The sequence below is a fragment of the Festucalex cinctus genome, chromosome 2 (assembly GCF_051991245.1).
Source record: "Festucalex cinctus isolate MCC-2025b chromosome 2, RoL_Fcin_1.0, whole genome shotgun sequence".
Classification (NCBI taxonomy): Eukaryota; Metazoa; Chordata; class Actinopteri; order Syngnathiformes; family Syngnathidae; genus Festucalex; species Festucalex cinctus.
In genome coordinates, this window is record NC_135412.1 from 35,453,451 (window position 1) to 35,473,178 (window position 19,728).

The window sequence follows — 19,728 nt, forward strand, 5'->3', positions numbered from 1 at the left end:
TCCATATCAAAGCGAAAGAGCCATTTTCAACACTTTAGATTGGTCAATAATTTGTAAAAATAAATAAATAAATAAATAAAATAAAAAATGAAATATAATAACACCCTTTTTGGGGGGGAAAACAAAACAAAAGTGACTTATGAGGTTTCAGCCCAATGTCAGGGATATATACAAAACGATATATCCACCTTATTTCTTAGGGCCCTCATAGAGAAATGATTGTGCTCCCAACTTCCTCTTCTGCTCATAATTTTGCTAATTGTTACAGCGGGATTCGTGTCACTGAGTAGTTTATTTGAACATTTTTATTCCCCAACCTTTTTATAAATGATCCTAAATCCCCTGTGACTTGGACAACTTGAGAACTTGTTGCGCCTTTAACATTTGTATGTACAAGCAAGAAGAAACTGAATCTGTGAGTAAAAAACGTAATGTAGTCGTAATGTGTGTGTGTATATATATATATATATATATATATATATATATATATATATATATATATATATATATATATATATATATATATATATATATATATATATATATATCTGGGAGACACAACACTTTTAGTATTAAACCTCTGCAATTATTACAATGGTCGCAGCAATATTTGGATTATGGACAGCAAGTGTATTAGCACTCCAATAATACAGAATAGGACAATCAGACACCATTTTTTGATGCTCAGTATTAAACCATGCTCTGGTGCACACTAACTGCAGTTTGGGAATATGGCGGTGCTCCATGTCCCACCATCCCACACAGAAGCAAAGTGGCTCACCTGCATCCCACTCAAGCTCTCGATCTGCAGTACAGGCATCAGTCAAGAGTGTGAGGCTGCTGCTGCAACCAAGAGGACTTTGTGGAGCTCTTCAGGCAGCAATATCTCACCCTGGTTTGAATAAGTTTCTTCTGCATACATTGTAGGTTTTAACTTTCTAATTTCACGCAAGTCCCCACTAAGTTTTACGTGAGACAAGTTATACTGTCCTATCTTCCTCAGTCAAAATGTTATTCACACATTAGCTACATTGCATTCACTTTGTATCTGTACTTAGATGTACTAACACGTCATTTGAAAGTTTTTTTTAAACAAACAAACAAAATTAAATAACCAACATAAAGCTAAGTTGACCAGCTTCGTTTAGCCAACTGTGAAGTTAATGTCCAGTAACGTATCTATTGTGGGTTTCACGGATGAATTTAGATGTCATAATTGATCTCTTATCTTTGAGCGCGTATCTAGCGTGTTGCAGATTCTTTTACCTGATTTTATTAAAAACAATCTTTGAATCCATTTGTAATGATATGTGATCCACACTATTTTATAAATGTGGATTTTTAAATGTCAAATGTCAAGTCATGTAGTTCAAGTTGAGTCTTTTCCAAGTTTTAGCCAAGGGACTCCAATGTCTAAAATAGACAACTTTTAAGTTTGATTAAGCCCCCCAACTGATTTTTATTACACAGAAGCACCTGGTTTTGCCAATGGGAAGTATTAATAGCAGCTAGTATGAAGATTATTCTGGTGAATGCTGCTTGAACCACATTACCAACAGAAAGAAAAGCCATATAATCAGACCTTATAGGTAGTGTACTTGTGTATACTTTGAACTGCAAATGACGCTGCGGCTGAAGATGTGACAGGAAGAGGTGTGATGCGTTGTACTGAAACAGGTAGAATAGTGACCGAAGGATGCGTTTAAAGTCCCCATTTGGGGAAATAAGTGCTCAGTTTAGTTAGTAAACCATGAATGTTTTGAAACATCCCGTTAACACTTATACCATTGATCCAAAAGAAATACATTCTCTCTGCTGAGCTTCTCTTAACATCTTAGTATTCAATCAGAGTCCAGGGGGAACGTTAATAACCCTGTCGCTGATAAAACCTCCCATCCATCACTCTCGTGTGCATCAATTTACTTTTAAGAGCACTGCCATCTCCGACCGACTCACAACACAAAGAGTTGGGTGTTATAGAAAGTAATTTATTACACAAACCAAAGCTAGTATACAAATACAGTTTCCAGTCCTGTGTGTATAGTTTAGTATGAACAAACTCATATGTACAGACATTGCATACAGCTTGGTTGACCTGTTCGGACTTCAGCATCCAAAATTTAAGATTTCAACATTCATTAAAAGAAGGAATAAAAATGATTTGTACAATACAAGGAGGCATTTTTGCCTTCTCAATTTCATGTTTTACGTTTGAAAACAAACATTTAATCCAGGGTCCGGGCAAGTAATAATGCAGCCCCTCTCCTGATTGCCGAAAAACTGGATGGTATTGATTGACAGGTCATTAATTAATCACCAACAGTAAGGTCAGGTAAAGCGAGCAAAAATAACAGTCCGCTCTTGTTCAGCCTGTATTTTTCTTTTTTAAATACTGACAGACAACATAACACATTTAAAAATAAAAGCAGGAAATAAAGAGTAATTCAACAATGCAAGAGGAGTTTTCTGTAGAAAAACTCATCTTAATAGGCCAGGAAGAGGAACTCGACGGTTCTTTTATTTGAGCAAAAACTAACAGGCCATCGTTGGTATGTTGAACCCAATACCACAATTAAAACTCAATTAACTAGGTTGTAAATTGGAAATTTTCTAGATCAAGATGAAGAACACTGTTTCACAATAAAGGCTGTCTTCCATGCAGTTTTGTGGGTCGGCAACACTTAAATGATATAAGGCAGATTCAATTGTCAAATGTGCTCATAGCCTCTTTTACAGAGAGAACCTACAAAACAGCTGCATCTGAGCAGGAACAGGTGTGGCATTAAACCCATATCGTCAGAAGCTGTAGTTGTGTTTTTCTTTCTCTCTTTTCTTTTTTAAACACAGCAACTACGGCTTCCTACAAAAGGACAATTGCTTCGTAGTGGCGTCTGGTCTGACGCATGAAGAAATACTTAAGCATACAGTAGTAATTGCTTTCGACAAAAGAAAGCGGGACAAATGAGTGTGGAGTATTTAAGTTTAACATTGCCCCAGCTCAGTTACAAACTCTGAAGGCAGATCCCAGATTCGACAGGCTGTGTAAAAGGGGCTTTGGATTCTGTTTTCAAGTATACATTTATGCCCCCCCAAATAAAACTGAATAAAAATGTGTTCCTCCTGGATGCACAGATTAATGGTGGCATGCATTTAAACATAATTCTTCCTCTCTCCAGGTCTACAACCGTGGGAGAAAAAAAAAGAAAAAGCAAAAAGAATAAATGGGGAGCTGAAGAGAAGTTTGCCTGGCTTGAAAATCCTTCCACTGACCCAACCCCCCCCCCCCCCCCCCCCCGTTTTTTTTTTACCCTCTCCCGGTTTTGTCATCTTTCGAACCCATGAAATCATTGTTGGTGGGGGGTGTACATGCTTCAGTAATAATTGCCTCAATCATCCTAACAAGTCATTAAATGGCAACAATTTGGCTGTCAATGGGAAGAGTGCAATAATAGAGCAGTGAGGTGAGGGGCTGAGTGCATATACAGGTTGAGTCTGTAGTAAGCAGCACAGGATTAACCTCAGATAGACCTCACGGATTGAGGCTTTACATGTGAGCACACACGCGTAAGACCCTCGCATTTCATGTGTGTGCGTGTGTTGGCTGCATACAGGACCGACATGTTGCCAGACACCAGTATTTGTGTTGTCCTGTGATGCACTGAAGGCATGCACCCCCAAAATCAAAATTTGACCCCACGTAAGAATTTTAACTGCGTACACAGCCTCATCACAGGGAAAATGTACTTGCCTGCAACTGCACATTAGGGTTAAACATCCACTGGCAGCCATTATTAATTGTACTTGCTGTGCCCTGACCCGCTCAGGTCATCCAGGGAGCAAACCAACGTTGCCGTCCAAACATAACGCAGTCAGCGGAACGTCCCACCACAAAAGATCACGGATGGCTAGATTTTAAGCAACAATCTCTTATTTGACCTTCAGTAATGGGCTGGGGTGGGGGGTGAGCTGTATCTGTCGTTTGATGGTGTAAAGTTCCCACCAATGGTTTACAAATGTGGTTATTTGCTCAAATGTCTCTTTCCATCAAAGTTTCCCCAACAAAAGACCCAGGGTAAATTCAGTCTGACAAACAGCCATTTTATAGCGGTAGTCTTTTCCTGCCTTCCCTCCCTCCAAAATGCCACCTACCAATTCTTCCATCCCTCCCACGCTCTGGCCACGGGTACAACAGGCCAGATGCAAACAGTCCCAAAATAACTGCTATATTACAGCAGTACACATCGAGTGCTCTTCTTTCCGCGGCGAGCCTGCAGCGCCGCCCTTGTGGCCATCTCAAACACTTCCCGTACGCCGTCCTTGGTCTTTGCAGAGCATTCCATGTAGCCAAACGCTGCGATGCGGCCGGCCATTTCCCTGCCCTCCTCGGATTTCACAGGCTCCTGTCGGATGAAAAGACAATCAATACCTCATCTTACTAATACTTCAATGCAACAGTGACGATGGGCCCTATCCGATATCAAAACAAAGTTTTCCTTTTGAGATCAATTATAGTTTCAGTAGTTTGTTCCACAGACAGTCAAAACTGTCCTCATTCATTGAAATATGGAACGTAACAAGGAACGTTTACATGCTATTAGTAGTCATACAAGCGGAAGCAGAACAATAACCACTCTCACATTAAGACATTAGAAACAAGACACTCAACACTTAAATCTAAACGATGAATGACGGATACTTAAAATTGCAGTTCTGATGCATCTCATTCATTAACATGAACTGTCACGCATGTAATGTGAAATTAAATCTACTATGTAATAGGGATGTAACAATATCCAAATATCACGATATGAAGCTCACCATACGATAATTATCACGATATTGTGGGGAGGTTGGCGATATTTAAAAAAGGTCACAATATTGTAAAAAAATGAGCTCATACTTAAAAATAAATAAATAAATAAAAAAAAAAAAAAAAAAAACACAATATTGTGCTTTTGTACATATCAGCAATACATACAAACTACCTTCAATCTCTAATAAAACTTAATATTGTGGCAAGCCCACATTGAGTTTCTCCACGTATTGACTTGCTTCAAAGCATTTTACAATCCCCTTCAACTGACAATTAGTGATTTTAAACATAGAAGGGCCCAAACATACCTAATGAAAATTAAACTGCACTAAAAAACTAGCTACCAGAGGATGCTATAACCGCACAAATGGAAATCAACATGACTTTTTTTTTTTTTTTTTTTTTTTTTTAACAGATGCGTAGCTTTTAAATATGAACATGACGACGACGACGATAATGTGGCAGTTTTAATATCACGATATCACAATATTGCCGGTATCGTTACATCCCTACTGTGTAATGTACGTTATTAAAATATGAAAAATAAAACATAGATAACACTCTTGATCAAAATTGACAAGAATACAGCGGCTAACAGAGATTACCCTAGCTAGTTTGAGAGGCTAATGTGAGTCTTACGGAGTGTTTCTTCTCATCAAATAGCACAGATGAAATCAAATGCAATCACACAAGATCTTGATTAAAATCCTTCACTCAATACCAGCTCTGGCTGACAGTCCTATCAAGCCAACAGGAAGTTGAACAAATGGTTAGTCCGCCATTAAGTTTCTCGTTATTTGTCAGCAAAATGGGGTCCATCAGCGATGGAAGGTCAGACCCTCCTGATGGACTGCCCACTTCTGTGCTAATCACTAAAGGGAAAGTCAACCCAAAGATTTTATGTACAAGAGTATGTGCCCCTACGAGTATTAAAATAAATAAATAAATAAATAAATTTGTATCCATCCCATTTTGCCACTTTCTGTCACCTGAAAACGACATCTCGTGTGCTTAGGTAACGACCAATCACGGCTCAGCTTCAGAAAAAATTGGTCATTATCTAAGCACTGAGCAACTGTGGTGCCAGTTACAAACAGATTCACTTTGCTGCTTACCTCACATTCCACAAACGCAGTATTATCCCCAATACAGTGTTCTCTCACTAAATTGCGGTACACCATTCGCGGATTTTCATCTGTGACCATAACTTTATGTATACCTCGCTCTTTTGCGGGTTTTCTGATATTTTTCTTCCTTTTAAGTCAGACCAGTCAAAAATATATATATATTTTTGTTTTTTGTGTGTGGGGTTTATTTTATGAAATCTGAGACCATAAACTTAGTTCAGACTGCCAGCCCAAATCCGATTTTTAGCCAATCCAGATTAAAAGTGGATGGCTCTTTTGTAAATCTGTACAGTCACACAGCACATGAAATCCGATTTTTGCGGGACGGATTGAAACCACATACGGGAGGTAGTTTCTTACCCGATTTGGACAGGATGCGACTCAGTCTGATCAGCTCGAAACACTCAGAATGGATTTGACTGTCCGTGACGTCACTCTACGCGTGCAAAAACCAATGCACCCGCGTTGCCAATAACCAATCGATTCGCTGCCCGGCAGTCAAACGCCTTGATGGCTCCACTGCCCCGCCGACTCCTCTCATGCTCAACCGGAAATACAGTGACAATTTATTGTGACAAGTTACTTGCGCTGAAGCCGGTCTCGCCGTCGCTATCCCATCAGTTGTTCTCATGTGCAACCAGAAATAGCGAATTAGTGGCCATAGAAATATGGTCGTTAAGTAAGAAAGAAAGAAAGAAAACCGCTTAACGCTCTTGCGAAGAATGGGAAATCCGGAGCGGTAAACAGTGTCACAATGACATCAAACACTACACACGCTGAGTGCCGCCTCCGTTCGATGTCGTTACAGAACCTGTCAGATAGCTAAAAAATGTGGCTCAGTCTGAACAGGGCCAGATCGGATTTGGACACTTTCTAAAATCTGTTGGGATAGTCAGCCCGAAAAATCGGATTGGAGGAGGAAACCGATTTGAGTCAGATATGCCTGCAGTCTGAACACAGCCATCGTTGCACACAAAATTCGAAATTGCTCAGCATGGGTGCACTTTACTAAAACATTACTAGCTTTAGCTTACTCCACTGTATGTCAAACGAGTTTAAGTACCTGCTTCATTTTAGCCAGCTCCCGACGCGTGTGCTCATCATTGCGCAGGTCTTTCTTGTTTCCGACCAGGATGATGGGAACGTTGGGACAGAAATGTTTTACCTCCGGCGTCCATTTCTCTGGAATGTTTTCTGTGTGGAAAAAGAGAATGAAATGATTTGTCAGTTTGATGCACATTTGACATGATGAATATTTGTTTTCCAGAGATCAGATAAGCCAAACAAAGGAAAACCATGGCATTCATATTTGTTATGGGTGTTACCAAGCTAACAGTGAAAGATTCTTCATTTCAGGCTGTTTGCATATACTGTACCACCAAATCGAAATATAACATACTGCACACGTTATTCTGCCATTATGTCTCTGGGGGCACAGCAAAGCTTCTATGTCTTAAATGAACAGAGATATCTGTCATAAAAATACTTTACATAAAAAAAGGCAGGAAATGTAGTGTGTCTGATCTTTTCGTAGTACTTTTAGCTTGGTTTTATTACTGAATAATGGGTAATTGACATTTTCCACTCGTTTAATCATGTTTATTCATGACTTAAATCATTCAGCACTTTCATCACTGGATTTTATATGAACCCATTTCCACAACACGTGGAAAGAGCTCTTCATAATCCTAATAGGAGAAAGTGCAGCATGACTGCCTGCTGATGCTTGTGCTGCAGGTATTTGTTCTAGCAGTTATTCAATGGATGACATTAACGATTGTATCGAAACAAAATTAACTAAGTAACCCCGGAAACGACTTATGTTGCTCATGAAAATGGTTGGATAGGAAAATTGATTGCTGTACTGTACATGACAGTGTTTGCACTCACCCAAGCTGTCAGGGCTGTCTATGGAAAAGCACATGAGAATGACGTCAGTGTCTGGATAAGAGAGTGGTCTGAGCCTATCATAGTCCTCTTGACCGGCTGTGTCCCACAGAGCCAACTCCACCTGAAACACACACACACACATTTAAATGGTCATTTTGATTTGCTCTCCCAGACATGTGCATGAATTATGAAATAGGAAGAATAGCATTGACTGCAGTATCTCAACAATATGCATGGTGGGGGGGGAAAAAAAAAAAAAAAAAAAAAAAAAAAAAAAAAAAAAAAAGTCTCAAAAGCGACTAATCGTCCATTATTAAAGAAAGTGTATTTAGTTTTAACAAACTGTTAAATTAGTCGTCAACTTATTTTTAAGTCTACTGGAACAATTGTCATTCAGACCACCATCTCCACGTATTGGAAGATTATCTTATTTGTATACAACATGCATTAAGACTTCACACTTAAAAATAAAAATTAAAAATAAATGTTTAAAGCAGTGGTTCTTAACCTTGTTGGAGGTACTTAAACCCCACCAGTTTCCTGTACGCATTCACCAAACATTTCTTGATCGAAAAATAAATCAGAATCTTTTCACCTTGTATTTCGAAAGCTTTTTGTTGACAACAAATTGTGCAAAAGTGGCAAAGCATCACAGTGAGTGTGATCTTACCTGTTTGCAATCCACTTCGATGTCAGCCACGTAGTTTTCAAACACAGTGGGGACATAAACCTCAGGGAACTGGTCCTTGCTAAAGACAATCAGAAGGCAGGTCTTCCCACAAGCTCCATCGCCGACAATCACCAGCTTCTTACGGATGGCTGCCATTCCTGGGGGAGAGCAGCAAAAAATTAAAATGCCACTATTACATCACATCTCATCATCAAATGTGAGGCAACTTCTTCAAAGCGTGTACTGTGACATATTGGCAGAAAACATAGAGCATAACGAAGAACGAGTGGCACGACAATATTTAAAAAAATTAAATAAAAATCATCACACTTGAGAACGGGTTCCAGTAACTGCGGAAGTAAGCTTGCTCAATAGAGTAAAGGGAAGTTATTGGCAACACAAGCATGTATATAAAGCAGAACATGAGGATCTTTGGGGCAAATGTGCGGTTTTCTACTGAACTTGACTGAATCAGCATGATTATCGAAGGTCAATGAAAGAAAATATTTTCTCTAACACCAACAAAACAATGTGATTAACGTAACACAATAGAAATCTCCAGATACACTCTTCATCCCACTGAGAAAAAAAGGCAATGTAGGCAATTGTACAATAAATCAAGTTAATTCATCTGATAGATAGGTGTAGTACAAATCTATACTGCAAAAGCTAACACCAATACATAGAAAATTAAAGTGGAAAAAAATACAGCTGGTTATCATAGTGTGCAAGTAGTAAAGGTGTTGCTGGTTGGTGTATTGGTTATTCTATTGTAATCTTACAATCATCCTTAAACACAATTCACTATTAAACGCCTTGCAAAGCCTGAAAGCGTCACGGTCGATGAATAACCTAAGTAGGACAGTGCTGTCAAAAATATTAGCGCATTCCCTCGATGACTTGAACAAGAAGAAAGGGACAAAAAAAATGGGGCAGTGGCAGCCTGGAGGCATGTGTGTGGTCAATGTTTGACCAGCCACTGGGTACAAAGTCATGTGCCCACCCCTTCAACAAATGCCACCTCGGTGCTGAAAGGTGGGTCATTAATGACACTAAAGGCTGCTTCAGCACTGATAAAAAGCCCACGAGTATTGATCCAAGGCACACCACAGAGCATGCTCAAGGTGGATATCAATGTTGGGTAGCCACTCATTAATATGTGTGGCTTTCGGTTAAAATAAAACAAGAACCAGAAGAGGAAAACACCGGCAGAAAAAAGGGAGACACAATAAAGCAAGGCAACACAACAGGAAAGTCTCCATTTACATAACATGGAGGGTTGTTGTGTCTGAACGCAAAAGTCATTTCCTTCGAATTCAGTGACTTCAATCTTTTATCAACAAAGTCAGACCAAAAAACTAAGCCACAATTGTGTCACAGATGCGTTAACTTTTTTTTTTTTTTTTTTAAATCAGGTACCGCCCATGGCTGACAAAGATGTGTCAAATTCAAATTAATGCAAAATTAATTACGGTTTTGGAACATTTACCAATAACCAGGATGTTGTGTACAAATTTTTTTTAAAAAACATACTGACACACATGCGCAAGGCACGTAAACAATGATGATGATAATGATTGGTACAGTATGGTCCTTGGTAAAGGTCATGCACAAATTAATTGGAACAAAGAGAGAGAGAAAGGTTTGCATTACGTTTGGAACATGACCGAGATTTAAAACGAAACAAAATCAACTCATGTGCCATGCGAGGCCATTAAGCTATAGACTCAAACTAAATTGGGATATTGATTTCATTGTCATTTTAATCCGTTATGTTGGATGAGAGGTTCATGGTAAAAATGTGTGAAACCCCTAATAAAACACAGCTCTTAGCCTTTTCATGTCTTGGGTGGATGAATGCAAGATACAAGATGTGGCCTTGAATCATGCGAAGGACTTTAAGATTATTATGAAACTCAATCTTCAAACTTAATCTTACACTGACGCAGTCCAGTTAAACACAGTCCATGTCCAAACAACCAGAATAAGGATCAAACGACGTGGATTGGGCATATCCAGGATGGGCCTTTGGCTTGATTTTCTCAATCTCCTACCAGGAACATGAGCAGTTCCATCCATCCATCCATCCATCCATCACCGCTTATTTGCGGTCAGGTCGCGGCGGCAGCAGGTTTAGCAGGGAAGCGTCCAGACTTCACTCTCCACAGCTACTTCATTTTCCCAGGGGGATCCTGAGGCATTCCAAGACCAGCATGTCGTGGGATCTCCTGGCGAGACATACCCACAACACCCCACTAGAACATTCTGATTGGGTGCCCGAGCCACATCATCTGGTTCCTCTCAATGCGGAGGAGCAGTGGCTCTACTCTGAGCCATTCCCGGATGGCTGAGCTTCTCACCCTATCTCTAATGGAGAGGCTGGAGGAGGAAACTCATTTTATCAGTTTCTGTCTGGGATCTTGCTCTTTTGTTTTTGTTCTTCACAACCCACAGCTCCTGACCATAAGTGAGGGTAGGAAGGTAGATCAACTAATAAATTGAGAGTTTTGCCTTTCAGCTCAGCTCTTTCACTACAAAGGACCGATACAAAGTCTGCATCATTGCACCCGCTTCACTGATCCTCCACTTGGGTCAGGATCTCAACCCCGACTGACCTGGAGAGGGAACTCCACCATTTTCCGACTGAGGACCATGATTCAGATTTGGAAATGCTGATTTTTATCCCAATAGTATCACTCTTGGATATTATGGCTTAATGATGATGCCAACACTACCACATGGCAAACAGAAGAGATGCAATGTGGCCACTGGCCACCAAATCAGACCCCTTCTTTAGCTCAGCTGTGCCTAGAAATTGGCTCTAACCCGAGATCTAAATGCTGTTGGATGCTAAAATGTCAGTAACAACCAGATGCCACTGTGTTATATTGCGTGAAACTTATGCCATGCTCAAGAATGGTTATGCTTTTGAACAAAAACCGTACTGACATCATGGAATTACCAATTATCTGCACTTAGTATTGGTTAAGTAGGCCTGAATGTATTAAGTCTGGAAGAAAAAAAAAAAAAAAAAGTATGCTGCATCCCTTCTTATAACGCCCCAAATCACCCAAGCATTGAGAGACAATTGTGTGTCCTTCCAAAGTGCTTCCCAGTGAAACCAGTGTTTTTGTTTAAATCAGTCCACCACTGGGTGGGTCACCAGAAAGATGGCGTCATCATAGAGGCAACAGATGGCTAGTGTGTCCGCAGTGGAAGAACGTGTAGGTGGCCTCAATTCAAATTCAACATCCGGCGAAAAAAACAACAAAAAAAACCCATAAAAATCCCCGTTGACGTATGAATGAAAGCAATCTAGGGAAGACATACACATCCAATATGCAAGCGTTACATTTAAAAATGGTTCATCGCTTCAAGACGTTTTACAATAAGTGGACTTCAGTATGCAATAATCTATCGCACTGAATCAAAACCGAAAACGAAATAAAACCTTGATGTGTTTTGTGTTTGATTGTTGATTAGGAACCGGTTTAGTGAAAAGTCAACGAGCCGCCTGCTCAGCAGACGCAAGTCGAGAAGGCAGCCTCTTTGTTTGACTACAGCCGTTTCGACAATCTAGGCCAAATGTCAACATTTCGATTTTAACGAGCAAATAAATAGGAGCTCGTATTTGTGAAGCTACTCTTGTGCGACTAAATGTACTTAAATTGTTATTCTATTATTATTTACACCACTGAGGATCCTTCATCCAAATTAGAGCAGCTTTCACCCTGAGCACAACTGTCTGGAAAGTGCGGAAGCGGCATTTAGCGATGGAGGTCGTCAGGCAGTTAAAAAAAAAAGGGAAAAAAAAGAAAAAAGAAAAGAAAAAAAGATTAATAAGCTAGCGTCGGCTAACCAGTCAGCTTTATTGGACCAAGGAAACTTTAAAAATACTTCATTCTGCTTCAAAACATAATAAACATTTGCATTTATCTGAGTGAAAGTAGTTTTACCTGCTGTGCGTGCGGACTGACAAAACCAGGCAGTTGAGCTCCACGGAGAATAATCGCCCGCTCGGCGTTGCAGCCACTACACCAGCCTGTCGTGTACTCGTAGCACTGTGGTACAACAAGGCAATGCTTCACGAGAGCGCGCCGCTCGGGCAAGGTCGGTAGGGTAGGGGGAGGTGCGTCGGCCGTCGTGCACGAGCTCGAGAGCCACACCTGCGCGAGCACGTCAACGACAAACATTACCACGCACGCACGTTCAACAACACTGCCGCGGCACACGTGATTAATTAAAACGAATCCAATTTTGTGTATGCAATGTATTGTACTATATATAACTACCGACAAAGCGCTTTTCAATTTAGATTTTTTTTTGTCCCATCAGAATGAAAAACGTTCAGCTAGCACAAACTTTGCGTTGTAGTCTGAGGTAACTGCCCCACCCAGTGGACAGTTTCGGCAATTACTTAAAAAAAAAAAAAAAGATATATTGTACAGTAGTACATCACGGTGTAAATTAAATTTTCCCATTGGTGGAAAATAATCATTACACTGTAATACATTAAACTGAGAAAGGAAAATGCATCATTGAGAAGCCAGAGGCAGATAAACGAATCAATTGTTCACTCATCAACAATAACTATAGTATTTATTACTTGTACATAAAACAAACACACACACACACACATATATATATATATATATATATATATATATATATATATATATATATATATATATATATATATATATATATATATATATATATATATATATATATATATATATATATATATATATATATATATATATATATATAATGAAGTATTTCCACAGCTATCATCATTTTCATTATTATTTGTCTTGTCTCGTTCAAGGTGAATCGGTGAGGCGGGTGTCCGGAGACCTTGTGACCTCTAATGACGAGCCTCCACAAGTCAGCAAACGGCACAACAGTGACCTAAGGCGACAGATAGTGCCATCTAGTGGTTAACCAATAATTCATAAAACGAAACGTCCCTCAAAAGGGGATTAAAAGATGAGAAGAAAACTGATTAAGTTATGGAGGCTTGCAATTAGAGGCCTACAACGCCATTAATTAAAGGAGCTGCAGGAATTCTGAGTAATTTCAGGCTGTTTAGTATATATGACAATTTCCATTCTTCTCCAGAAGTCTGGGCTATCGCCTAGACTAGGGCAGTTTGGCAAGACGGAAGCCATATCATCATATACTGTATTCCAAAATAAAAACTGAGCACATCAATGTGGACACAAAATATTGTCGTTGCAGTTTATTCAATTGGATATAGGTTTAAAATGATTTTCAAATCATTGATTTTTTTTAAATTGACATTTTACACAAATCTTATATGAATACACACGTGTAAACTAAAACAGCAAAGTGCGGAACTCTTCACCATACACAATAAATATTATTTATTGTGTTAATGCATATTATTTAGTAAATAATATGCAGAAACTGTATTGAATTTGAGTGGGCTGCAAAAGACACTGAATAGCCACTGGCAACATAACAGGGCATTTACCAGTTAACTACCCCCCACCCCCCATTATGTTAATTTCCTGGTAGCTATTTGATTATCAAATAAAAACGTTTCTATGCTACTGCTGATGAATCATCATCACATATTGTATAAAATAATGCGGTATACACAGCAACTCGCTTTTGCACATTTTTATTTATTTATTATTACCAATGAAACTGAAGGTTGGCCTTCAAACCAACCAACGAAAATAACAGTTCAGCTGTAATAATTCAAAACCTTTCATCCCATTCAAGCATAAATTTAAATCAGGGGAACAGAACTTTTTTCCATCCATGGCAACGTCTGTTTTTTGTAAAGTCATCTGAGCGTCTTACAAAATTGATGAGAAAATATGCAATGATCAAACACATTTGTTTAAAATGCTATGGGCTATTCATGACCTAACCTTACATAAATTACCGTAAGGCTGAATTAAATGTTCACAAGGGTTGTTGGCTCATCACCATCTTCATGAGAAAATTTCTATGCTCCCTTACACATTGCCCTCAGTATACAAACTCAACTGTATTTTGACCAAGCTTCATCTGGAATTGGTTGGACTTTGATCAAGAGTCAACTGTCAGAAAAACAAGAACTGTATTACGCAACACACAAGAAGCCAAAAGGACACGGTGAAAAGCATTTGAAATTGTGATGAACAAATAGAAACGGAGGAATTCCTGTTATATGGCTAACAGCATGATTTCTTGCCATTTATTTTTTTTAAGACAGCATGTGGCTTAAGTTATTTTCTTTCACACATCTCTACTTTCAGACTGATGTATGCTTACTCAAGCAATAATCAGCTCTATATCATTATACAACATACAGGTTGCAATTTCTTTTTTGGTGCTTAAATCGTAAGCGACAAGTTCAATTTTTGTGTCTTATTTGTCTTGTTCAATAATGACAACCGGGAATCCAGCCTGCCATAATCTGATCTTCAGCCTCATATCATGTTCATGCTGTACTAGATGTATGGAACAATCAGATCAGGAGATATCAAAAACAAATCAAATGTGTAAATTTCAACTGTATAACTAAAAAAAAATAAATGTATATATAACCGTATGCAAACCCACAAAACTCAATGATCAATGTAAGTGCAGCAATAGTTATTGCTACTCAAGTAGGAGACAGAATTAGGTGTTGAGTCAACCTAAAATAGCAGATCTGTTAAAAGAAAACCACTGCGCATGTACGGAAAGCTGCTTCTGTCAAATGGTGAACAAACCTGGAGCTTTTTTTTTTTTTTTGAAAAAAAAAGAAAAAAAAAAAAGGAACAAGTAAGCAGTTTTCAGTTGGAGTTCTCAGTTCTCATAAAACTGGAAAGTGGTCTAGAACACTTGCAGCTGGCACTTAACGTTTAAATCTCAACCACAAAGAAAAGCCATCGTCAATCTGCAAGAGCTTCTCTCCCATCTTGATCAGTTTGTGCTGACCTTTTCTGCACTTCACCTTTTCCTCACTGTGACCAAACCTTGACAGCAAAGCAGTATGTACAGTGTGTGTCTTTTTAGGATCAAGTCTCACGAACGAGCGTTCCCTTGGCAAACTGTGGCTGCTGCGAAAAACCAAACATAAAATGTACATCCAACTTGCCATTTATTAAAAAAAAACAACAACAAAAAAAAACGCTCAGAGCTGTCCACACCACTCAGGCCAGTTGGGATTAGATCAGGGCACAAGAAAAATGGCTGCTACCTTGCGCCTATACGCACGAAAGAAGCGCAGGCCTGACTGACTACACTGAGCACGTGTAAAGTGAAAAGACACACTAAACCCACGTTTGGACTCAACGGTGACAATAACGGAGTGTATGAACAGGTCCACCAGCTTCCATCGTTGAAGTTAGCACGCCTGCCTGCCAGTGCCAAGTTCATCGCCTCTATTGGATTAAATAGGTTACGATCTAGAGGGTGCGTCCTCGAAGCTGATGATGCTCGACTCTGGGTTGGCTTGTGCTCCGCCGCTCTGCGACATCGAGGAGGAAGAAGTGGAGGAGAGGCTCATGCCAACGGCTCCCCCTGCTGCTGAGGAGGGAGGAGCAGGAGGGAGGAGTGGCTGCGTGTCGGTCCGGATCTCGTCTGCATCCTCATCTTCTTCGTCGTCCATGCTGGGCCAAGCTGACTGGTCCTCCACGCGCTTGAGACGCTCGTTCAGAGCCTTGAGGGCCAGTTGTCTGCGGGGAGGAGGAAATGTTTGTTACTTCGTTACTCACACTGCAAAGACAGCCAGGAAATCCCTCCCTTGTCATCAGGGTATCTTTTTGTTTTTTGGAGTTGACTGCAGTGTCATCCACATATACTTAACTCATACAGCACATCTAGATTCAGAGCTTTCTTTAATTCTGACACAAACTCGGATAAGCTACACATTAACAGAGTAAATTGTGTAGATTATTATCGGTTGTGGCAAAACCTGCCCTTTTCCCCCCATGCTAACATTTGACAAAGAAAATCTTTAAAAAAAAAAACATCCCAAATATTATCTCCGTTTTAAAGTTAAACAAATACTAAAGGACAAAGCATTGTCAAACAGTGAAACATTCTGCCTGTAATTTATATCTTTTTTGTTTGAAGTGTTAAGGGCCCAAAAAAAAAAGAAGCAAATATTTAAATAATCAGCCAATGAATAGGTTAGCGAAATTTTATTCTGCTAAATATCAGAATTGGGATTGGTTGATCTATACCTGTCGGACACTATTATTTATTTATTTTTTAAGTCAATAATTTGGAGACTTATTCTGTCTTGCACCTGAAAAACAAACAAACAAAAATTTGTCATTTTTTTTTCTTCTGACTCGGAGTGCATTGATATTGCGATAAATCGTGATACTTTGTCTCCCGATATTTGTAATTAATAAATCACTATAATGGCTCCATTGTTCATAACTTATTGAGCAAATACTTGGCAGGCCGCTAAGGGCAGCGCCTCATAACAGTAGAGGGGAAATGTACGGAAGGCTTCTGGCGAGGAAGACTCATGAGCTTATTTTTACTTATCAACGGACACAGTTTTGCATACGTTTCTATGAAAAATGTGTATTATATCGTCAATTTTAACATTTTAAAACATTTCTTGTTTCCACTTTTTGAAGCACATAATTTCGGAGGAACATTAATGTTGATTTAATTGGATGTAATATTTAAGTTATTTTATTTTATTTTACAATGTTACACAAAAATATTGTGCCACAGTTTATAATATGAAAATTGACTATGTATCTGACTGACATGTTGCATGGCAATCGTGTTTAAGACGCAAATTTGTTCACAGAAAGTGGTCTCTGTTATTTGTGTTTGTTTAAAAAAATACACTAAAGTACTCACTGTGAAGAAGACATCAGTTTTAATATTGTGTTTCAGTGATGGTACAAAAAGAAACGATTTTCTCATTAAAAAAAAACCCATCAGTTTATGTCTTGAGCAGTTTTATAGTAGATTATCGTGGATTTATTACCTGATCACTATATAGATGATCGCGGTATCGTCATATCGTGAGATAATTGTTGTCGTGAACCTTGTATCGCAAATTGTATTGTGTCGTATCGTGAGGTACCCAGAGGTTCCCACCCCTACTTCTGACTTACCTCCTTCTCTCAGCATCTTGTGGGTCAGTCCCCGGTAGGCTGATGGTGATAGAGGACGGCGCCCCAACATCGTACCTCTTTACCATCTTCCTGCACAGCTTCACCTTCACCAGTGTGGCATGGACCAAACCCGCCAGCAGACCCACCGCCGGCTGCAGCGCCTCAGGGAAGAAACTCGCAAAAGCAAAGTGGTCCGACATGTCGCCACGGCCTCTGCTGTGCCTCTGGTAGAAGCGCAGGTACACCCAGCCGGACAGGGCGCCGTAACTGTATGCGGCCAGGGGCGCAGAGTTCTCCAGCAGGCCTGAGAGGCGCAGTAAGGCCAGGAGGAGGAGGACCAAAGCTGGAGCTGCTTTGAGCCTCACCTGGTAATTCGAGAAAAGAAGGTTTAATTCTAAAATGGATAGAGAAGTACTGCGCTCTGAAGCTTCTCAACAACAAACAGCCTTACCTGTGGAACTCGTAGCACTGTTGTATCACCCATGGTTTGCTTCAGTGCCACCAGCACACCTCCCAGGAAGCCGGCCACTCCATGGACACGGACAGCAAACAGGAAGTCCAGGTTGAAGGTGGCCACATAGGTGAGGAGGTATGAGAGGCCTGCTAGGAGGCCTGCCGATACATTTACTACTGCGAAGAAGATCAGCAGTTCCAAAGCGCCCCAAAGAGGCTCCAGCAGGCGCCCACAAGACATCACAGTCCCAACATTAGCTACCACACTCCACACGTGCTGCTCCACGAGCCCATGAGTGACCAGTGTCCACACCCAGAAGTTAGGAGGGAACAAATAGCCCGGGGTGACCCCCAGTGCATATGATGTGTCCACGGCCCAGGAGAGCATGTAGAGAAGAACCACCAGAGCACTGATGGCTTTGACAACCACACTAGTGCTTGCTAGTGCAGTCAGGAAGTGCTGCCTTGCCACAGGCAGGTAACGATTCATGATGACAAAGATCCAGATCCACAAACAAACAGCTCACAGACCAACTGGGATGGTTTGTGGTTAACACCAGACCAGAGACGTCACACTTGAAGATACACGCCTCATTTCTCTGGGAGCAACCTTTGAGTAGGCCGAGGAGAGGATTTCATTACGTTCAACTGAAAACCTACACTCAATTTGAATCCTGTCCTGGAGGAAATTGGTTACAAAAATCTTTGCAGTCCAACAACGATGTCAAGGCTATTTATGATTTAGATGAGAGATCTTGCGATCTGTCTTTTTAATTTGATTACCTTCTGTCAAGTGAGGAATACAGCAAATACGTCATTAAACGTACCGCAAGAACAAAGTGTTTTAATATTAAATGACATAAAGTGTTGAAAAGTGCCAAATTCTGAATTGGGTATGGCTGCAACCAAATTCTTGCGATATCTTGCTAGTTAGATTGTCAACAAAGGGGGAGCTAATGTTAGCTGGCTGGCTAACCGAAGACGCGGTCGGGTGCCCGCCATGGAGAAGTACAAAATACGCCTTAGTTAGCTTTTAAGATAAGACGAAACTCTCGCACTTTGATCTGGTCCACCAGTCCCGTCCACAGAGCTCCAGTCGCGGTCCTCTATCCCTCTGCTCCCGGTGGTATCAACCGGACGAGTCCGAGGATTTCCCGTATCCAGCAACAGGCCTCCTTCAAAACAACCCCGGATGTTTGACAACGTCAGTGACAGTGGCCAATATTAGCTAGTTAACGCGAATATCTTTTCACGCTTCATTGTTTTTTCCTACCCGTTAATTTAAATTCCCGCTCTCCCCTTGAATGTTGGTGAAAATATAAATATGAGCATGAAGTACACCTCCTGTCACAAACCCGGCTCATCTAGTAGCTACTAACCGACGCCGCCTGCCACCGTCATTTGCACCAGCCAGGCAAAAAGCGTCAAGTCACGTAACGTTTTTTTTTAGACACGAGCATGCTGGGAAACTGAGTTATTTTATCGCGAAGGTGCCTAAGAATATGCCCGTTTCAAATAGATATCCAATTTGAACACTTTTAGCTAAAAATTCGTGAAACGTGACAAAATACTATTAGTGTTTGTTGAATGCTTGTAGAATCAAGAATGGCGAGTGGTTTGATGACATTTTACGAAATGGATTTGTCTTATGTAAACATTTCTGTTGCACATCTATAATTTGAGTAG

General features: G+C 40.1%; 2 protein-coding genes across 2 annotated transcripts; both read right to left on the reverse strand.

Moving 5' to 3' along the window:
• Positions 1-1,972: 1,972 nt before the first annotated feature.
• Positions 1,973-12,630, reverse strand: rhoab (ras homolog gene family, member Ab). Its single transcript, XM_077514855.1, has 5 exons — positions 12,457-12,630; positions 8,501-8,658; positions 7,831-7,951; positions 7,004-7,134; positions 1,973-4,400 (listed from the first exon to the last, which is right to left on the reverse strand). The coding sequence occupies exons 2-5, from the start codon at positions 8,654-8,656 to the stop codon at positions 4,227-4,229; spliced, it is 582 nt and encodes a 193-aa protein (XP_077370981.1). The 5' UTR covers positions 8,657-8,658; positions 12,457-12,630; the 3' UTR covers positions 1,973-4,226.
• Positions 12,631-14,131: 1,501 nt separating this feature from the next.
• On the reverse strand, positions 14,132-19,470 carry tmem115 (transmembrane protein 115). The gene is made up of 4 exons (XM_077514854.1): positions 19,316-19,470; positions 18,041-19,217; positions 17,590-17,954; positions 14,132-16,179 (listed from the first exon to the last, which is right to left on the reverse strand). The coding sequence occupies exons 2-4, from the start codon at positions 18,530-18,532 to the stop codon at positions 15,903-15,905; spliced, it is 1,134 nt and encodes a 377-aa protein (XP_077370980.1). The 5' UTR covers positions 18,533-19,217; positions 19,316-19,470; the 3' UTR covers positions 14,132-15,902.
• Between the last annotated feature and the right edge of the window lie 258 nt (positions 19,471-19,728).